This window comes from Dama dama, chromosome 18, assembly GCF_033118175.1.
Source record: "Dama dama isolate Ldn47 chromosome 18, ASM3311817v1, whole genome shotgun sequence".
Classification (NCBI taxonomy): Eukaryota; Metazoa; Chordata; class Mammalia; order Artiodactyla; family Cervidae; genus Dama; species Dama dama.
Genome location: NC_083698.1, coordinates 73,041,663 through 73,057,842, shown reverse-complemented (window position 1 = coordinate 73,057,842; position 16,180 = coordinate 73,041,663). Strand labels below are relative to the sequence as shown.

General features: G+C 52.2%; 1 protein-coding gene and 2 non-coding genes across 4 annotated transcripts; all 3 read right to left on the bottom strand.

The window, feature by feature from the left end:
• Positions 1–4,728: 4,728 nt before the first annotated feature.
• On the bottom strand, positions 4,729–14,098 carry TBRG4 (transforming growth factor beta regulator 4). 2 transcript variants are annotated; one of them, XM_061165574.1, is made up of 11 exons: positions 13,942–14,098; positions 11,931–12,395; positions 9,824–10,147; positions 9,047–9,218; positions 8,612–8,769; positions 7,900–8,010; positions 6,780–6,924; positions 6,179–6,424; positions 5,921–6,032; positions 5,692–5,806; positions 4,729–5,039 (listed from the first exon to the last, which is right to left on the bottom strand). In XM_061165574.1, the coding sequence occupies exons 2-11, from the start codon at positions 12,342–12,344 to the stop codon at positions 4,938–4,940; spliced, it is 1,899 nt and encodes a 632-aa protein (XP_061021557.1). In that variant the 5' UTR covers positions 12,345–12,395; positions 13,942–14,098; the 3' UTR covers positions 4,729–4,937. The 2 variants fall into 2 exon arrangements, with proteins under 2 accessions (XP_061021557.1, XP_061021558.1); XM_061165575.1 differs by lacking the exon at positions 13,942–14,098 and adding an exon at positions 13,710–13,843.
• LOC133073186 (small nucleolar RNA SNORA5) lies at positions 8,864–8,998 on the bottom strand. The gene has a single exon (XR_009696894.1). It is a non-coding gene; the product is annotated as a small nucleolar RNA SNORA5 (small nucleolar RNA).
• LOC133073187 (small nucleolar RNA SNORA5) lies at positions 9,386–9,521 on the bottom strand. Its single transcript, XR_009696895.1, has one exon. It is a non-coding gene; the product is annotated as a small nucleolar RNA SNORA5 (small nucleolar RNA).
• Positions 14,099–16,180: the final 2,082 nt, after the last annotated feature.

The following is a 16,180-nucleotide window of genomic DNA, read 5'->3' as shown; positions in this document are numbered from 1 at the left end:
GGGGGACCGGCGCTTTGGGGGTGGCGGCGCCATAGGCCCCCTGCTCGAACACCCGGCTCCCAGCTGCCTGGGCAGGGGTCCTCATCCTAGCCCGGTGCCTCCATCCAAGAGGTGAGCTGGCGCCGCAGCTCTTCACTGATTGGTCGGTCCTCGCACGTCGGTCTCCGTGGCAACCGCCTCCTGGCTCTATGGCAACCAGAGCCGGCAGGCAGGAGCGCATCAGGGAAAGCAGCCCCAGCGGAGCCTCGGGTTGACTGGTCCCCGGGGTTCCCCGCAGCTCAGCGCTGTCCCATCCTTCAGCTCTTGGGCAATGGAAGGAAGACGGAGAAGCTTGCCTTCCTCCATTCTCAGCAGACGTCCCTGCCACACCCCCAAGGTTGCAAACCCTCCCTGAGCTTTCCGGAGATGTGCCCTTGCTTCCACACAGGCCCTCCTGCACTCAGATTCACCGAGCATCCGCCCCGTGCCAGGCTCTGGGAGACAGTTGAACATTGTCACCACCCCAGAGCTAGACGGGGGCGGGGGTAGGCAATCAGAACAGCCATTGTTGTGGGGGAGTCTCCTCCATCCTCAATCTTCTGTTGGCTATACCGCGGAGCCCATGGAGCCAGCGGCTGCCTGCTGGGCATCTCCCCAACACACCAGGCACCAGACCCATCATGTTCCAATCTAAGCCCTGCATCTTGCATCCCTCTCAGTCGCTGGCAATCTGTCCAGCTATCCACTGATAGGGAGCTCCTGTTCTTTGTCCCTTTTCTCCACACCCATCTTCATCCTCACCTCCTAAGAGTTTCTAAGTTGCCTCTTCCAGAGAATTCCCTAGTGGCCCAGTGATTAGGACTCTTTTTTTAAGCAGTGCTTTCACTGCTGGGGCCCCAGTTCAATCCCTTGTGGGGGAACTAAGATCTCACAAGCTACACCACAGCCAACAACAAGAAAAACACTTGCTTCTTCCTATGGCCTCTCTCTCATCGCCTAGCCGAGTCCTTCGTAAGTCTTCAGTAAAGATGTAGGAAATTAGAGACCACCAGAACTAAACTAAGACAAAAAGAGAAAGGTGAGCTGGGGAGGGACCCCAGGATTGGAGGAACAGCAGAGCAGCCTACTCAACAGAAGGGGAGAGAGAGCCTGGCATTTCCTGTCATCACCAGCTACTACATACTGGGAGGAGGACCCTCATATGAACTGAAGCCTGTGACAACTCTAGGGAGTGTGGCAGAACTGATATTGAAGATCAAGGGGAAGCCTCCTAAGGGGCCAAGGGAAGCCATTCCTCCCCACCTCATGCACCCCCTCTCTGGCTCTTACCCCCCACCCAACTTTCTGGGGGCCACTGGCAAAGGAAATTGCACCACAGCAGGCTTTCAGCCCAGCAAGCTGGGTTCCCCCCACCCCCCACAAAGTCACAGGATGGTCCAGCCCAGAAAGTGCCTCAAACCCATTCAAGAGCACCAGCAGAGCTGTGGCAGGAGACCAACACAGTGCTGCAAGTCATGAGAACCACAGGCGATGTAGCCCAGGACTACCCAACAATAAGGAAAATTACAGAATAAGAAACACAGAATAAGAACTGAAGTAAATGAAAATAAAGTATTAAATTATGTGGTCTGCAGGTAGAAGTGCTGAGAGGGACATTTATAGCACACTGGAAGAGAGGAAAGGTCTCAGTCAATCATTAAAGTTCCTACCTCAGGAAACTAGGAAAAGGACAAAATCAACTAAACTCAGCAGTAAGAAGGAAACAGAGCCAAGAGCAGAAATCAATGAAACAGAAAACAGGAAAACAGGGGAATCAGTGAATCAATGAAACAAAAAAAAAACAAGAGTTCTTTGAAAAATCAGTAAAATTGCAAATTGGGACAAAAATAGAGAAGACACAAATGACCAGTATGCCATGGGGGCTATGATGGTTAATTTTATGTGTTAGCTTGACTGGGCTTAGGGATGCCCAGATAGTGGATTAAATGCTATTTCTGGGTGTGTATGCAAGGACATCTCTGGAGATGAGCATGACTCAGTAGACTAGATTCGGCCTCACCAGTGCGGGGTGGGGATCAACCAATCAGTTGCTGGGGGGAGGGAGGGTAGGGGCAGAGAAAAACAAAAAGGCAAAGTGTGAATTCACTCTCTCGAGCTGGGATGTCCACCTCTGACCCTCGAACACTGGAGCTCCTGGTTCTCCAGCCTTTGGCCTCCAGGGCCACCACAGCCCCACCTGCCACCCTTCCACATTCTCGGGTCTTTGTACTTGAACTGAATTTATACCAGTGGCTATGGCTTTCCTGGTTCTTCAGCTTGAGAACAGCCAATTGTGGAACTCCTTGGTCTCTGTAACTGCAGAGCCAATTCCTATAATAAATCTCTTATGTTTATCTCTCTCATATATTCTGTTGGTTGGTTCTCTGGAGAATGCTGACTAATAACAGGGCTAACACTCTGGAGCCTGAAGACATTACAAGGACATCAAGGGAATGCTACAAACAACTTAATGCTCATAAATTCAACAACTTTGAAGAAATGGACTTGAAAATTAATGTCTACCAAAAATTCAAACAAGATGAAATAGGTAACATGAATAGTCCTAAAACCATGAAAGAAACTGAATCTGTAACTTAAAAAAGCTTTTCCCAAGAAGTCTTCAGGTGCAGATAGTTTTATTTGAGTTCCACGAAGTATTTAAAGTAGTTCGGTTCAGTCAGTCATGTCTGACTCTCTGCGACCCCATGGACTGCAGCACGCCAGACTTCCCTGTCCATCACCAACTCTCAAAGCTTGCTCAAACTCATGTTTAAATGAGTAGTTAATTCAACTCATTTAAAGTAGAATTAACATCAATTTTGGACAATCTCTTTCACCCAAATTTGGAACTTTTGTGTTTCAAAGGACACCATCAAGAAAGTGGAAATACAGTCCACAAAATGGGAGAAAGTATTTGCAAGTCCTCTGATAAGAGATTTGTTTCTAAATATATAAAGAACTCTTACAACTCGGTAAGACAACCTAGTTAAAAACTGGACAAAGGGTCTGAACAGGTGTGTCTCCAAAAATTACATGTAAATAGGCCATAAGCACATGAAAAGACACCATTAGTCATCATGGAAAAATGAAAATCAAAGCCACAGTGAGATACCACCTCGTACCCACCAAGATGACTAGAAGTCAGGTTAAGTGTTCCATATCCCTAGTCATTAGGCAAATGCAAGTAAAAAGATGACTCCACACCCATCGGAACTGCTCCGGCTTGAGAACGCCATAGGCTGGCAGGGACGTGAACTTCACGGCTTCCCACACTGTTGGTGGGAATGTAACGTGGTGCAGAACCTTTGGGAAACCCTGTGGCGGTTTCTTAAGCATATAAATCCCTTATGACCCAGCAGCTGTACTCACAGGCACTTGTCCCAGAGAAATGAAAACTTGGGTTTACACAAACACCCACACATGGGACTGAACCACATTCTAACAGCAATAACAAGGAAGGACCTACTGGATCAAACTCCAGAGAACTGTGCCTGTGATGAAACCCAATTTCCAAACTTCATAAACTACATCATTCCTGTACAGAACATTCTCCAAGTAACAAAATAGAAATGGAGGACATGTTGGTAGCTGCCGGTTGGCTCAAGGCCAAGCGGGTAGGTATGAACATAAAGGGCAACATGAGGTGTCCTGGTGGTGATGCAGGTGTCCTGCGCGTGGACTTTTATTCTTGTCAGTATCCTGGTGTGACACATGCCCATCACCTTTGAGCAAACTGGCAGAGGGCACAGGAGGCACTGTGTAGTTTCTCTCAGCTGCAGGGAATCTGAAAAAGTGCTCCCAGAGGCCCCCAAAACTGGCTCAGCACCCCTGATGCTTGTCCATCCTGGCCCTTCACTTTGGTACACTCTTCTCCACTCCCTCACTTTGTCTGGGCTCTTGAGTAAACGGCTTCAAAAAGCCATGTTGGCTGTTTTGTTCTCTGGGCCAAGAACCTCAGCCAGCCTGTGCCGAGTGCCAAGCACCCACATCCTGTGAGCTAATAACCCAAAGCCTGTGTGACTTGCTTTCTGAGGGACCACTTTGGAGGGAGTGGGGATGAGTTGAGAGCGGGGCTCAGAGAAGCCAGATGGCCCTTCTCTGCTCAGCTCCACAGCAAAGTCTCTTATGACGGACTAGAAGCTAGAAAGCCTTTATTTTGGCTTTGGTACTTGGCTTGTGGGATCTTAGTTCCCCAACCAGGGATTGAACCTGGGCCCCCAGCAGTGGAAGCAAGGAGTCTTAAGCCCTACACTGCCGGGGAAGTCCTGGTAACGCTGCTGCTGATGTGGTGAAGGGGGCTCTGGGCTCCTTAGGCAGATGGTTACCACAGCAGCGGCACACCACCATGGCACTCTGGTCCAGGTGTAAGGACAGCAAGGGGTCTCTTCTGGCCCTGCAGTGTCAGTCAAGTACACTCCTTTCTTCTTCTCAGAGCCAGTGCCTCCTGAAGGACTGGCACTTATACCACATGGCAGCACAGGCCGTCAGGGTGCCCCACTCACCCAAGACCATCGGATGGGAGGCGACCTCCCAGGATGCCATGCACTGAAAACCCAACTGGCCTCCCCGGGAAGGTCCTCACATGCTGACGTTCAGAACTCCAGGACTCAGCCCGTACGGGGGCTGACTGCAGGCTTCCGAGCAACAGGCCAGCTGTGCACAAATGTACATGAGAGGGATCCTCTGTGGGTGGCAGAGAAGCCGGGATAGTTGGGCAGTTGATTAAGAATTTATTACTCATGAGAGAATGACCTGCTACTCAGAGATGCTGGCCACCGGCCCACTTCCCCACTTCCAAGGCCAAGGTCCTGCACTGAGGTCTGTCCTAGAGCATGCCACCTCTTGCCCACCCAGTGCCCATGGCTAGGCCTCTGGAGAAGTCCAGCCCCCTGGGCACACAGTCCTTGCTATGGGGCAGGTCATTTGGCCAGCTCCTCTGCCACGGCTTTGCGCATCTTGTCCTTGAGATAGGCGCTCTTCTGCCATTCAGACTTGAGTTCCATCCACTCATAGTATGGGACCTGGGGGAGGTAGTGGAAACGAGTCAGGGCAGGTGGGACCCCCGTCATGCCTCCCGCCCTGCGCATCACACCCCTGGCCCCCAAATCCTGAAGGAAGAAGCCTATGGAGCGAGAGCAGAATGGGTGGGCAAGAGACCCCCACTTGGTCAGTGCTCAGAGCTGCAGGGACCCATGAGTAAACGGGACCAAGAGCAGCTTCGAGATTTTAGAAGCTGTATCAAAGGCAAAAGAAAACACTCAATAATGAGCCACTTGTGCATTTTCTGGCCCCACACAGGACTGCCTGCTCTCCGGTGCAGATGTCTCCATGTTGAGAACCTGGGACCAGGCCCGGGGCTGGACCTTAGCACAGAGCCCCGCGTGAGGCACAGGTCAGCATGAGGCCCTGGGCACTGGGTTTGTCTTACCTCTTCCTCTCAGAAACCCTGGCTGTGGGAAAAAAAAAGAGAGGAAAAAAAAAAAAAAGAAACCCTGGCTGTGGAGATGGGAACAGCAGCAGACACTTATAAGCTGTGTGACGTTGGGAAAAACCTAACACCCTTCTAAGTTCCTCTTTTCTCATGTGTGAAGGGGGAACCCCAACATGGGCGACCTCAAGAGCTGGGGTCCGACACTGGCTCCCATCAGCCAGCTGGGACTAGAAGATACTCACGTCGACCAGCAGGAAGCCAGCGGCCAGCAGGTGGCGCCGGGCCAGCACGAAGCGCCCCAGCAAGTCTTTGCTTCGGCTGTTGAAGTTGGGGAACTCCCAGCGAAGGAAGGCTAGCCTGGAAGGGGAGACGGGGTCCTGTGGATGTTGACAGCTCCCTCAGGCCCTTGGAGGGAAGAGGGAATGCCAGAACCAAATGCACACGGCCCCCAAGGGTGGTGTGGCCACCTACCTCTTGGCCCCAGGGGGGAGTGGCTGGCTGCCAGAGGAGGGGGCGAGATGGGGGGCCACAAAGTCCCTCAGGGGCAGGAGTTGGCTCTCGGTGTCGAGCAGTACCTCAGCATCTGAGGAGGGCACAGAATTAAAATGTGGTGGGGACTATCCCTCAGAGATCAACTGGGCTTATAGCCCCTGCCCTTACAAGGGATGAACAGACACCCTGGGGAGCAGACGGGATTTGCGGGGAGGGAAGGGGACGATGGGTCCTCACCCAGAACCCAGCCATACTGCGTGGCCACCATGAAGCTGCCCTTGTCGGCACTCCCCAGCAGCCCCTTCAACGTCTCCTGCAGCTCCTTCTGCAGTGGGGTCATCTTCTGTTCAAGGGCCGAGGGACTGGGGACCAAGGCTGAGGTAGGCAGAAGGGGTCCCGTGTATTCAGGATGCTCCAGCTGGGCAGTGGCATTGATATGCAGCAGCTTCTGGAAGGTGCTTTGATCCTTTGGGGACTTGCCACCTAAGGGGAGATGATGGAGTGAGAAAAGAGGGCCAGGAGGACTGGGATGGAGGGACACAGGGGCCAGGTGGGAGAGTCGGCGGCACCCTCCCCCACACCCAAGTCTCACCCTGGACTCTGGGTCAGGAGCAGCAGAAAGAGGGTCTGCCGGTCACCCACTAGGAGTGGACAGAGAAGGAGCAGATGCTGGGTGCGCCCTGGCCTGCCCCATCTTCCCAATGCTGAGTGGAGCCCAAGGCTGACAACCAGGCAGCCATCCCAGCTGCAGTGGTCCCTGGGGTGAGGTGGGGGAGGGGGCACGCGCGGTGGGCTCGCCATCACTCAGGAGAGGGAGGGATGCCCCCCCACCGCTCACCTAGAAACTGGGCGTGAAATTCAGGGTGGAGCACAGCCTGCAGCTCGGCCTCCCGCACCTGCTGCAGCACACACAGGGCCCACACCACGTCCACCTGCAGGGCTGGCTCCAGGCCCACCAGCTCTGACCCCAGCTTCTCATGCACCTGGGCGAGGACAGCGCGGGGTGGGGAAAGCAGGTTTTGCTCAGTGGCCACAGGCATCCCTGGGCGGGCAGCAGCTGGAGCTGCCCTATGACCTGGACATGCTGAGGCCCAAGGGGGTGAGGCAAGTAACCTTGACCGAGGCACTCTTGGTCAGGATTGGGGGACCCCTGGTGGCAGGTACCAGAAATCCTCCTCATCCCTTAGTTCCAATCTGGACAGCAGCTGGGCTACCCCTACTGCCCCCTCCTCCCACCCACTAGCAAGAACCTATGCACAAAACCATGCCACCAGCACAGGGGAGGTGTTTCTGGCCCCAAGAGCTGGAGATTATGAAAGGGGAAGCAGCTGGCCGGCTGGGGGAACACCCACTGTGGGGGCCCGGGGTCATATCCAGTTCACTCATTGGATGCTCTCACCCTGGCAACTGGATTGAGTCTCTGAGCCCCAACAGGGCATTAAGGGAACACCAGGAAGTAAGATAGCCCAGAGCTTCCCTGGTGGCGCCAACAGTAAAGAATCTGATTGCAAGGTGGGAGACCCAGCTTTGATCACTGGGTCGGGAAGAGTCCCTAGAGAAGGGCATGGCAACCCATTCTAGTACCAGAAACCCATTCTAGCCTGGAGAATTTCATGGACAGAGGAGCCTTGTGGGCTACAGTCCATGGGGTCACAAAGAGCTGGACATGACTGAGGGACTAACACACACACAGGAAGTAAGAACAGGGGTCCCCCAGCCTCACTGCCAGTGAGCCACTGGATGCCTTCCTGGTTCTTGGCTGCCATGCTGGCTCTCGCCTGTCCCCAGACAACCCCTGGGGTGTATGGCTCCAGCCGGCTCCTTCCACACTCCCACCAAACTTTCTTCCTTTCTGCCTCCCTACCTGGGACCCCGCAGTACAAATCCGGCCTCTTCCTTCCCTCCCCCTCAGCCCTACGCTGCTCCGAGCATAGCAGCAGAGGGTGCGAAGACCGTACCAGGCTGAAGAATGGATCCTCCCGCTCTGGACGGAAGTTCACACGGGCGAAAGCCAGCAGCATGTTGCACAGGTGTGGCAGAGTAATGCTCTGGGCTCTGTCCAGGATGTGCTGGGCCCATCAGGGAGGACAGAAAAGCAGGATGAGAGGGGCCTGGTGGTATGCAGACCTGGCCCTCCCCCAGAACCCATGCGCTCCCAGCCCAAAGTGGGTAATTTACCCAGGGCAATGGGCAGAGGTCTAGTGCTGTCCTCCCCGAGGCAATCATACACACATAAAAGGTCCCTGACAACAGCTTCAGAAATACTCTTCAGCTTATAGACAACCTGCTGCACCTAAATCTCAGTGCAAACATTCTCTTTCTTCACAACGCCATTTTGCAGCTGTTGGAAGTTTAGGGAGAGTTTTGAGTGGATTCTTGGCTTTCCTGTCTGCACTGTTCCCCGCACAGTCACCCAAAGACACACACCGTCTGTCACCTACAAAGTTTGGTGAAATAATGAAGAAAGCCGTTTCAACTTCACTTTCTTTCACAACTGAGTCATACTGCTTCTCTCCAAAGAAACTGGAGTAAGGACTCCATATCTGCCACTAGGAAGTGTTCTGGACTGGCTGAGCCTCCCGGATGAAATGCCCAGGGAGCGTGTCTAAGCAGGGGGTCAGGCAAGGAGGGCCCTCAGAACCGAGGCCTGACGTCTGCACCCCAGCTCACCTGGACAAAGGCCTCAAACAGGGGCAGGTTGAGCCACTTAAGGAAGGCGAAGGACTTGGTGCAGCGGGCTACCTCGCTGGACGTCATGCTTGGCGTGTGGGGCAGCAAGTCGGCTGCCAGGCGCTGGAACACCTGGGTCTGGTGGAAGCCGAGTTTGCCTTGGGGACAGAGCCTGAGATTTAACTGGTAAGAAGTGGCAGGCTGCCCTCAGGCCCACCCCACCACCCACCCCGGTCTCAAGGAGTAACAGCTTGGTGTCTGTAACCAAATTTATCCCTGAGGCCTAGCACAGAGGATCAGGGCCCATGAGTCACAGTGTTTCTGTAGCAGCCTTTTGGGCCAGTGCCTGCCACGGGTGAGGGAGGCACCGAATTTGACACAGCTGCGGCCAGAACCCTCCCCCTTCCAGCCTCACCCCTCGTGCATAGGGCTCACCATAGGCATAGGCCAGGTCCAGGAGGATGCTTTTAGTCAAGGGGAATGGCTTCTGGACCAGGTGGTAAGAGATGGCCCGCAGCAAGGGCACCGATCTCCGGTTCTGAGCCGCCAAGGTCACCAGCACCTTCCGCAGCTCCTCAGGGCCAAACTGCTCCACCAGCTCCAGGCACTGTCAACCACAGCCGGCAGGGGTCAGCTTGATGGCCTGAGGGCCAGGGGTCCCATGCAGTGCAGGCCCTGCGAGACAGCAACTAGGCCTGAGCTTACTAAACACAAGCCCCATCAGTGCAGGGCCTGCCTCTGCTCCTACTCCAGGGAGTCCCCAGACCGGGGATGCCGTGTCCGTAGCCAAACTTATCCCCAGGTCCCAGGGCAGGGGACCCAGGGCCCATGAGCTGCGGAGCTTGCTGTGGCAGTCATCCGGGCCAGCCCCTGCTACCACGGGAACAGGGCTGAATTTGACTTGACTGCAGGGCTGAGGCAGTGGTAGAGCAGGGGGCGGCAGGTGTGATGTCTCTAGGAAGCATTAACCGAAGCTGAGCCAGTGGGGTGGCTGAGGCCACACTGCAGGAGCTACTGGCCATGCTGTTTCCAGGTCATGTGCCAGAGGCAATTCTGGAGGAACTACAATCTTGTTCAGGCTCTGCAACCCCCTGGATTCTTGAAGGAACCAGTGGGTACAAAGTGCTGCCTGTAGCTACCTAAAGTACCAGTCCTGCCAGTGCCATGCCCCAGACTATGGACAGAAGTCACAAGGCTCTTGTCCCTTAGTACCTTGTCTTCCAGGCGGTTCATCAGAGACTCCGAAAGATGCCCAGTTTTCATCATCATGGCCACCACCGTGCGTTTGTCTTCAATTTCTGCCCAGCGCCGCTCGAGGTGCACAAGCAGCTCAGCCAGCAGCTCCTGGGAGCCCTGCTCCTGCATGTAGGTGGCACTGGACTCGGCCAGGAAGGCCAGATGCTTGTACTTGAGCCTGCGCATGCGCCAGCGGACCTCCTGCTCCACTGACCGCAGCTCCTTGGAGGTGGCGGGGAGCCCCAGCGCATAGAGGCTCCGGAGCAGCTTCACAAGGGTCCCATGCCAGATTACAGTTATCTAGGTGGGGGCGCGGGGGGAGACACAAACAGGCAAAGTCACACCTGGGACCTTATTGATCCTGTCATGGAGCAGGCCAAGGCTCTGAGCTGGAGCCTGCCTCCCGAGAACCAGTCATTTTAATGTAGGCACTTCTACTGGGCACACCAAGCGTCTCCTTAATAGCCTGTCTGGGCCTGTTTTCTGCCCACAGCACTCCCTCCTCCTCCAGCTCCATTTCTGAACAAGGGTGACCCAGCCATTCCCTGCAGGGTGTGCTTCCAGGCCTCAGAGAAATATGAGGAGCCCTCTGGCCCAGACCCCACCCTCACGGAAGGCAGTATGTGGTACATGAGAATGGCTCTGTTGTCGGTAAGGCTAAGGCTGTTAACACTGCCGTTCTTCAAGTCTCCAGACTCTTCTGTGAAATGGGGCTGCACTGCCAAGAAGGGGAACTGAAATCATACATATGAGGTGAGGGGCAAACAGAAAAGCAGTTGTGTGAAGGGCTGGGCAGAAGGACAAAAGTATGGGGGATTCCCTGGCAGGGCAGTGGTTAGGACTCCAGGCTTTTACTGCCAGGGTCCAGGGTTCAATCCCTGGTGGGGGATCAACAATCCCACAGCCATGGTAAGGGGGGAAAAAAGAAAAGTATGAATTTGATCTCAGCATCACATGAGCCTTCAGTGACTTCTGCTGTTTCTGCAGAATTCCCAGACAGTAGGAGGACTCTTTAAAAGAAAGCTTGATCAGTTTCTATTTCTAAATGCTAGTTCATTACTGGCTTATCATTTTGCTACAATGTTTAGTCTGTCTCTAAAGCTTTTGTGTAAAAGGTTTAAAAAATAACGACTAGAATGATAGTCTTAGAACAAGAAGGGATCTAATTAAGATAATTTATATGAACTATATTCTCAGTAAGAAAAAAATCTGTACTGTGACCCCAACACATAGGCTCATAGTACAGATCTGTCTTGTAACTAAAGACAAAAACTTCCGTGAAACAATACTTCCCTTACTATCTGTGAACTGTTTCCAATATTACTCTATTTCCACATCCACTATACTCTCATAACCTGCAGCTGAAAAAACTCATTTAACTCGACCCCTCCCTTGAGCCGTGAGTCTCTTCATCACCCCTGACAAGCGGACATGGCCTTGCCTTTCCACAGCAGCCAAGTTGAGGGTCTCTACCTCTTTTCTATGTCATAGGCCCTTCGGCTCCAGACCCCAGGGTGCCTGAAGTCCGCATGGAGTCCTTCTTCACACCGAACAGGAACTGGGTTGAGTTCTTCCTGCACCCACCCCTGGCACACACAAGTCCCTTCTCTCCATGTTCTTCCTCTAAGGATCTGACTGGCTGGGGTAACACCCATGGTCAGTTCCAAGTTTCTGAGATCCTCTCCTAGTCAGCCTTCATCTCCTCCAGTTTCAAGAGTGTGTCCCCTGTCAGCCAGACACAAAGGAGGGGCCACATCAATCAAGACTGCGTGGTGAGGGGGAGGCCCCCGATGCACTGAGAAAAACCAGGCTCAATCCTTTTGTTTGTATTTACTGTGTCTGGGCTGCCTATAAGATGAGGACAGCAATATTCACCTAACAGAGCTGTCACGAGGATTAACAGAAGTGAAAGCACATTAAAGTATTCTGGAAACTATAAAATGAAAAAATACCACAGGACGTGGATGGACTCGGCACACAGCAGAGTTTCTGTCTATAGTGGGAGAGTGACTGGACGCTTTGGACTCCGTGGCCTCTGCTATATTCTGCTTGCTGAACCTGCAGAAAAGGCTCCAGAACCCACCTGGCTGTTGACAAGATGGAGAAGTTGCCAAAAGCGAGCATCCTGTATGAGTGTGGCTTTGTCTTTTGGCTTCTCAGAGAGTAGGCGAGAGAGCTGGATAAGCGCGAGGGCGGCGTGGTTCTGCTGCAGACAGTGACCACCCCCCAGAAGCTCCAGGAGCTCCTCGGGCTGGGTGGCCTTCTCGATGAGCTGCTCCACCTCCCGGCGCCCAGGATAGGGAGCAAACACCTGTTCCTTCTCCACAAGCTCTGACAAGGGACCTGGGAGGCGGGAGCTGGGCGAGGTAGCTGAGGAAGTCAGCGGCTTCTGGGTTCCCTGGGGGAGTCTCAGCTGGCTGACCGGGGACACAGCAGGGGCCAGGCGGGTGGCCTCCCTTAGGAGGCACGTGCATCGCCTCACCAGTCGAGCGGCCATGGTGGCCCGGGCGGCAGCGAGGGGAGCCTCCTAGCAAGTGACTCCAAAGCCCTGAAGAGGAAAAGAAGAAAGGGGTGGTGCAGGGGCAGTTCCCGGTTCACAAACACAACAGAAGAACCCAACAAACGCAAGGGAGCCACAGCCACACTCTCCCTAGGCCAGCCCAAACTCCTCCTGACTGACCACCCACAGGCAAAGGCATGTTCTGAAGCAAAAGTCTCAGAGGGCTTTTGTTTCAGGGCAGAATGTAACCCAACCCTGAAACTCAGGAGCATTACAGTCTGGGTTGGAGGGCTTCTAGTCCTGGCAGTGGAATTACCTAGAAATGGTTCAACACTTCAGAACCCCAGGCCTGGTCCAAGACCTCTTGAGTAGGAGTTTCTGCAAGCAGGGTTTGAATAGCATTCCACCCACTTCCCCACCCCCCCCCCCCGACCCCTTCTCTCTTTAAAGTTTTAAAAGTACCCAGGATTAAAAAATTATTGGCTTACAAAGAAAATGAGACAGAATATTTTAAATTAGATTACTCCTAGAAAATCCTGGACATATAATCCATATATACATCTCACAGCTTCTGTGGATGTATTTTTAATAACTTTATAGACATGTGAATGGGTCTTCCCAAACCAACTCGCACTATTACATCACTAATCTACTAAACACACATACAACCCTTCTGAGAGCAAAATCCCTGAACCAATCATAAAAAGCAGTTCACAACATGGCGCAGAATTATTTTCCCAGTTTTACCTTTTCTTCCCCTCTGGAGCACACTCCTTCATTCTCAACAGGCCTTGCACTTTCATTACATCTGGGCAGGGCAGGGCAGGGCAAGGCCTGCTGCCTCATTTTTTTTACCCGCCATCATAGGGCTCAGGAAATCAGCCTCCATCTTTCCGCACTCAGATAAAACGTTACCTCCTCCCAAAATGTTATATACCCGATGCTACTGCTTTTTAACAACTCTGCCTCGCGCACTAGCGTGATTAAACGACCTAGGTAAGGCAGACCACCTGCACACGATAAAGGGTTAACCCGGGCTCCGTTCTGCCAAAGCAGAGAGCGTGTTTGACCTTAGATTTCCCAGAACTTGGTCAGGAGCATTTTAACATGAGCTGACTGTTGCAGCTGTAAAAAGTTTAGACTCACTGTACACAAAACAAGAGGCTCAGGGAGGAGAAATATTGGCCCAAGGGCAACATCCACATACATCCACAAAGCCCCAGCGGCGGGGAAGCACTGGAAACGATCCCTACTAAAGACAGTCCTACGAGCTAGTGAGAAATCGAGTTCAACTCAAAGGGACTTAAGGATCCTTAACACCAACCCGGAAGTTCGGCCCTCAGACGCAGAAAAGGGAATCACCTTTACAAAGAGCACGCAGCGACCGCGCCGAGGGTCAGTGCGGGGATCGTAGGCCGTCACGCGGGACCTCAGAAAAGGGGCGCGTGCGCACGAGCAGGCGCTGCTTTAAACCGGACCCGGCCCCTGCCACCCACCCCGATCCACTGCGTCCCAGTGCGCCCTCCAGGTCTCCTCTCCTAGCCATGACCCCAGGTCTTCAGGACCCCATTTCCCCCCTGGTCCCGATACGTACGGCGCCACCGCCGCCGCCGCTACCGCGAGCTCCGCCGCTGACCTCCATGCGCCCCAGTACTGCCCTCGGTCCACGCTGCGCGGCGCGCTCGTTTACGTCACTCGGAGCGCCGCAGGAAGCGAGGCTCGCCGCCTGCCGCCCGGCCGGAAGTCGTTGCCGGTTCCTTTTTCCGGCCGGGTGCCATCTTTGCTGAGATCGGGAACTAGGTGGTGGGAAGTGAATTGAGATGTGTTGAGCGATTTAGGAAAAAATGGAAGGGGGCAAAAACATAAAAGTGTCCAGAAACGAAGGCTGGGGGGCTTGAGCGCCAGCCTCTGGTTAGTACCTAGCTTTCAAAAGGAGTATAGTAGGCGACCCTCTGTCGTCAGTCGGCTCCCGCGGCGGTCTACCGCCGCGCCTTCCCCGCCTTCTATGTGTCTATAAAGAAGCCCCGGCTGTAGACTGTCGAGGAGTGGCTGGGCTGCGACTCGCTGGGGAGGCCTCTCAGCCTAGGTCTGCGGAAATGTAGGGCACCATTTGCCCAGATCTTGCGGTTTTTCCAAAAAAGAATGTAGAGTTACGGAATTGTATGTGCAATCTCTTGGGTTTTAAGTGTTTCCCTTTAATTACAAAAGAAACTGCGGGGTAAGCCAACAAGATATATTTGAGGTCTGTGGACTTGATTAATTTTTTTCCTGCACAAATTTCTATTTCCATGGAATTAGGAACTGCTTTTTTGGGGTTTGATTAAGGTTTCATGTATTTATCACAAATTCTCCAAATCCTTCACAGCTTCATAGTCTAAATCTCTCAAGATGTTCTGACACTTAAGGTAGGTCACCAGGTTAATATTACCGAAGGAGTCTCTTTTTTGAGGCTTATGACCTCCAGTGTGGATTATCACCGCTATGCTCTCAGCGCAGGTGTCATCCTGGGTCTGTCTCCCTTTACCATGTGCTCGGTTCCTTTTGCTTCCCTTGATGCTTGCTTTCTTATTTCCTGTCCTTTACCTTATTTCTTGGTTTATGCCCTTGTTTGGGTGGAGCACATCCTCCAGTACTTCTACGAGAAATGATGCCAAGGAGGTTAGGTATTTAAAGGCCTAGCAGATCCAAAATGTATTTTTTCTATCCTGCTTGATGGTAGTTCGACTGGCTACTGTATTTTAGAAATCATTTCCTGGGTTTGAAAGCTTAGTCTGTGAGCCTCTAGCTTTCATGCTTCTGGTGTTTGTGAGGAGTCTAGAAGGTGTATACGAGATGTTTTGTTCACATGCCCTCCTTCCCTTCTTCCTTCCTGTCCTTTCCTTCCATCCGTTTTTTTTTTTTTCCAAATTTCTAAAAGTTTGTATCTTCTCATTATGCCTAGGGTTATGATATTTCACAGTGATGTTACTTGGTGTGAGTCTATGTCTTATTGACTGAGCACAAGAAGAGCCTTCAATCTAAAATCTCATTTTCTCAGTCGTGAAACTTGTTATGTATTTTGTTGAATATTTCCTTTCCTCTGCTTTCTCTGTTTTCTCTTTCTGAAACACCTAGATTTGAATTTTGGCTCTTCTGGGCTGATACCTGATTTTCTCTAGCTTTCCCATCTTACCTCTTCTACTCCTTATCTTTTTATATGTATTTATGCTCTACTTTCTTGGAGATTTCCTCAAGTTGGCTTCCAGCTTTTCTGAACATTTGATTTCTGCTATCATACTTTTACTTACCAAAAGCTCCTTTTTGGCTGTTAAATGTTCCTTTTTTATGGTATCTTTTTTTGTTCTTTCGTGATTGCAGTATTTTATCTCTGAGGATTTTTGTGATAAGGATGTTTTCTCTAAGCCTTTCTTCTCTCTGTAGAGTTGCTGTTCTTTTTTCCTTTTGTTGGTATTCATATTTGGTTTTTATCCTCAGATATCTACTTATATTTAAATATAGTAAGAAGGAACTCTCATCCCTTGCTGGTGGGAGTGTAAAAAAGTACAGCTACTTTCAAAGACAGTTTAGTAGTTTCTTATAAAGCAAAACATACTCTTTCCGTGTTCAGTGAACTGAATGTTTATGTCCGTCCCAGCCCCCGCCCCCCCCCCCCCCCAATTCATGTGTTGAAACCTATTGCCCATGGTGTTGGTATTAGGAGGTTGGGGCCTTTGGGAGGTGATTAGGTAATGAGAGTGGTGGCTCTGTTATGAAAGAGATCCCAGAGAGCTTCCTTGGTCCTTCGACCATGGAGAACATTGTGTGTGTGTGTGTGTGTGTGTGTGTGTGTGTGT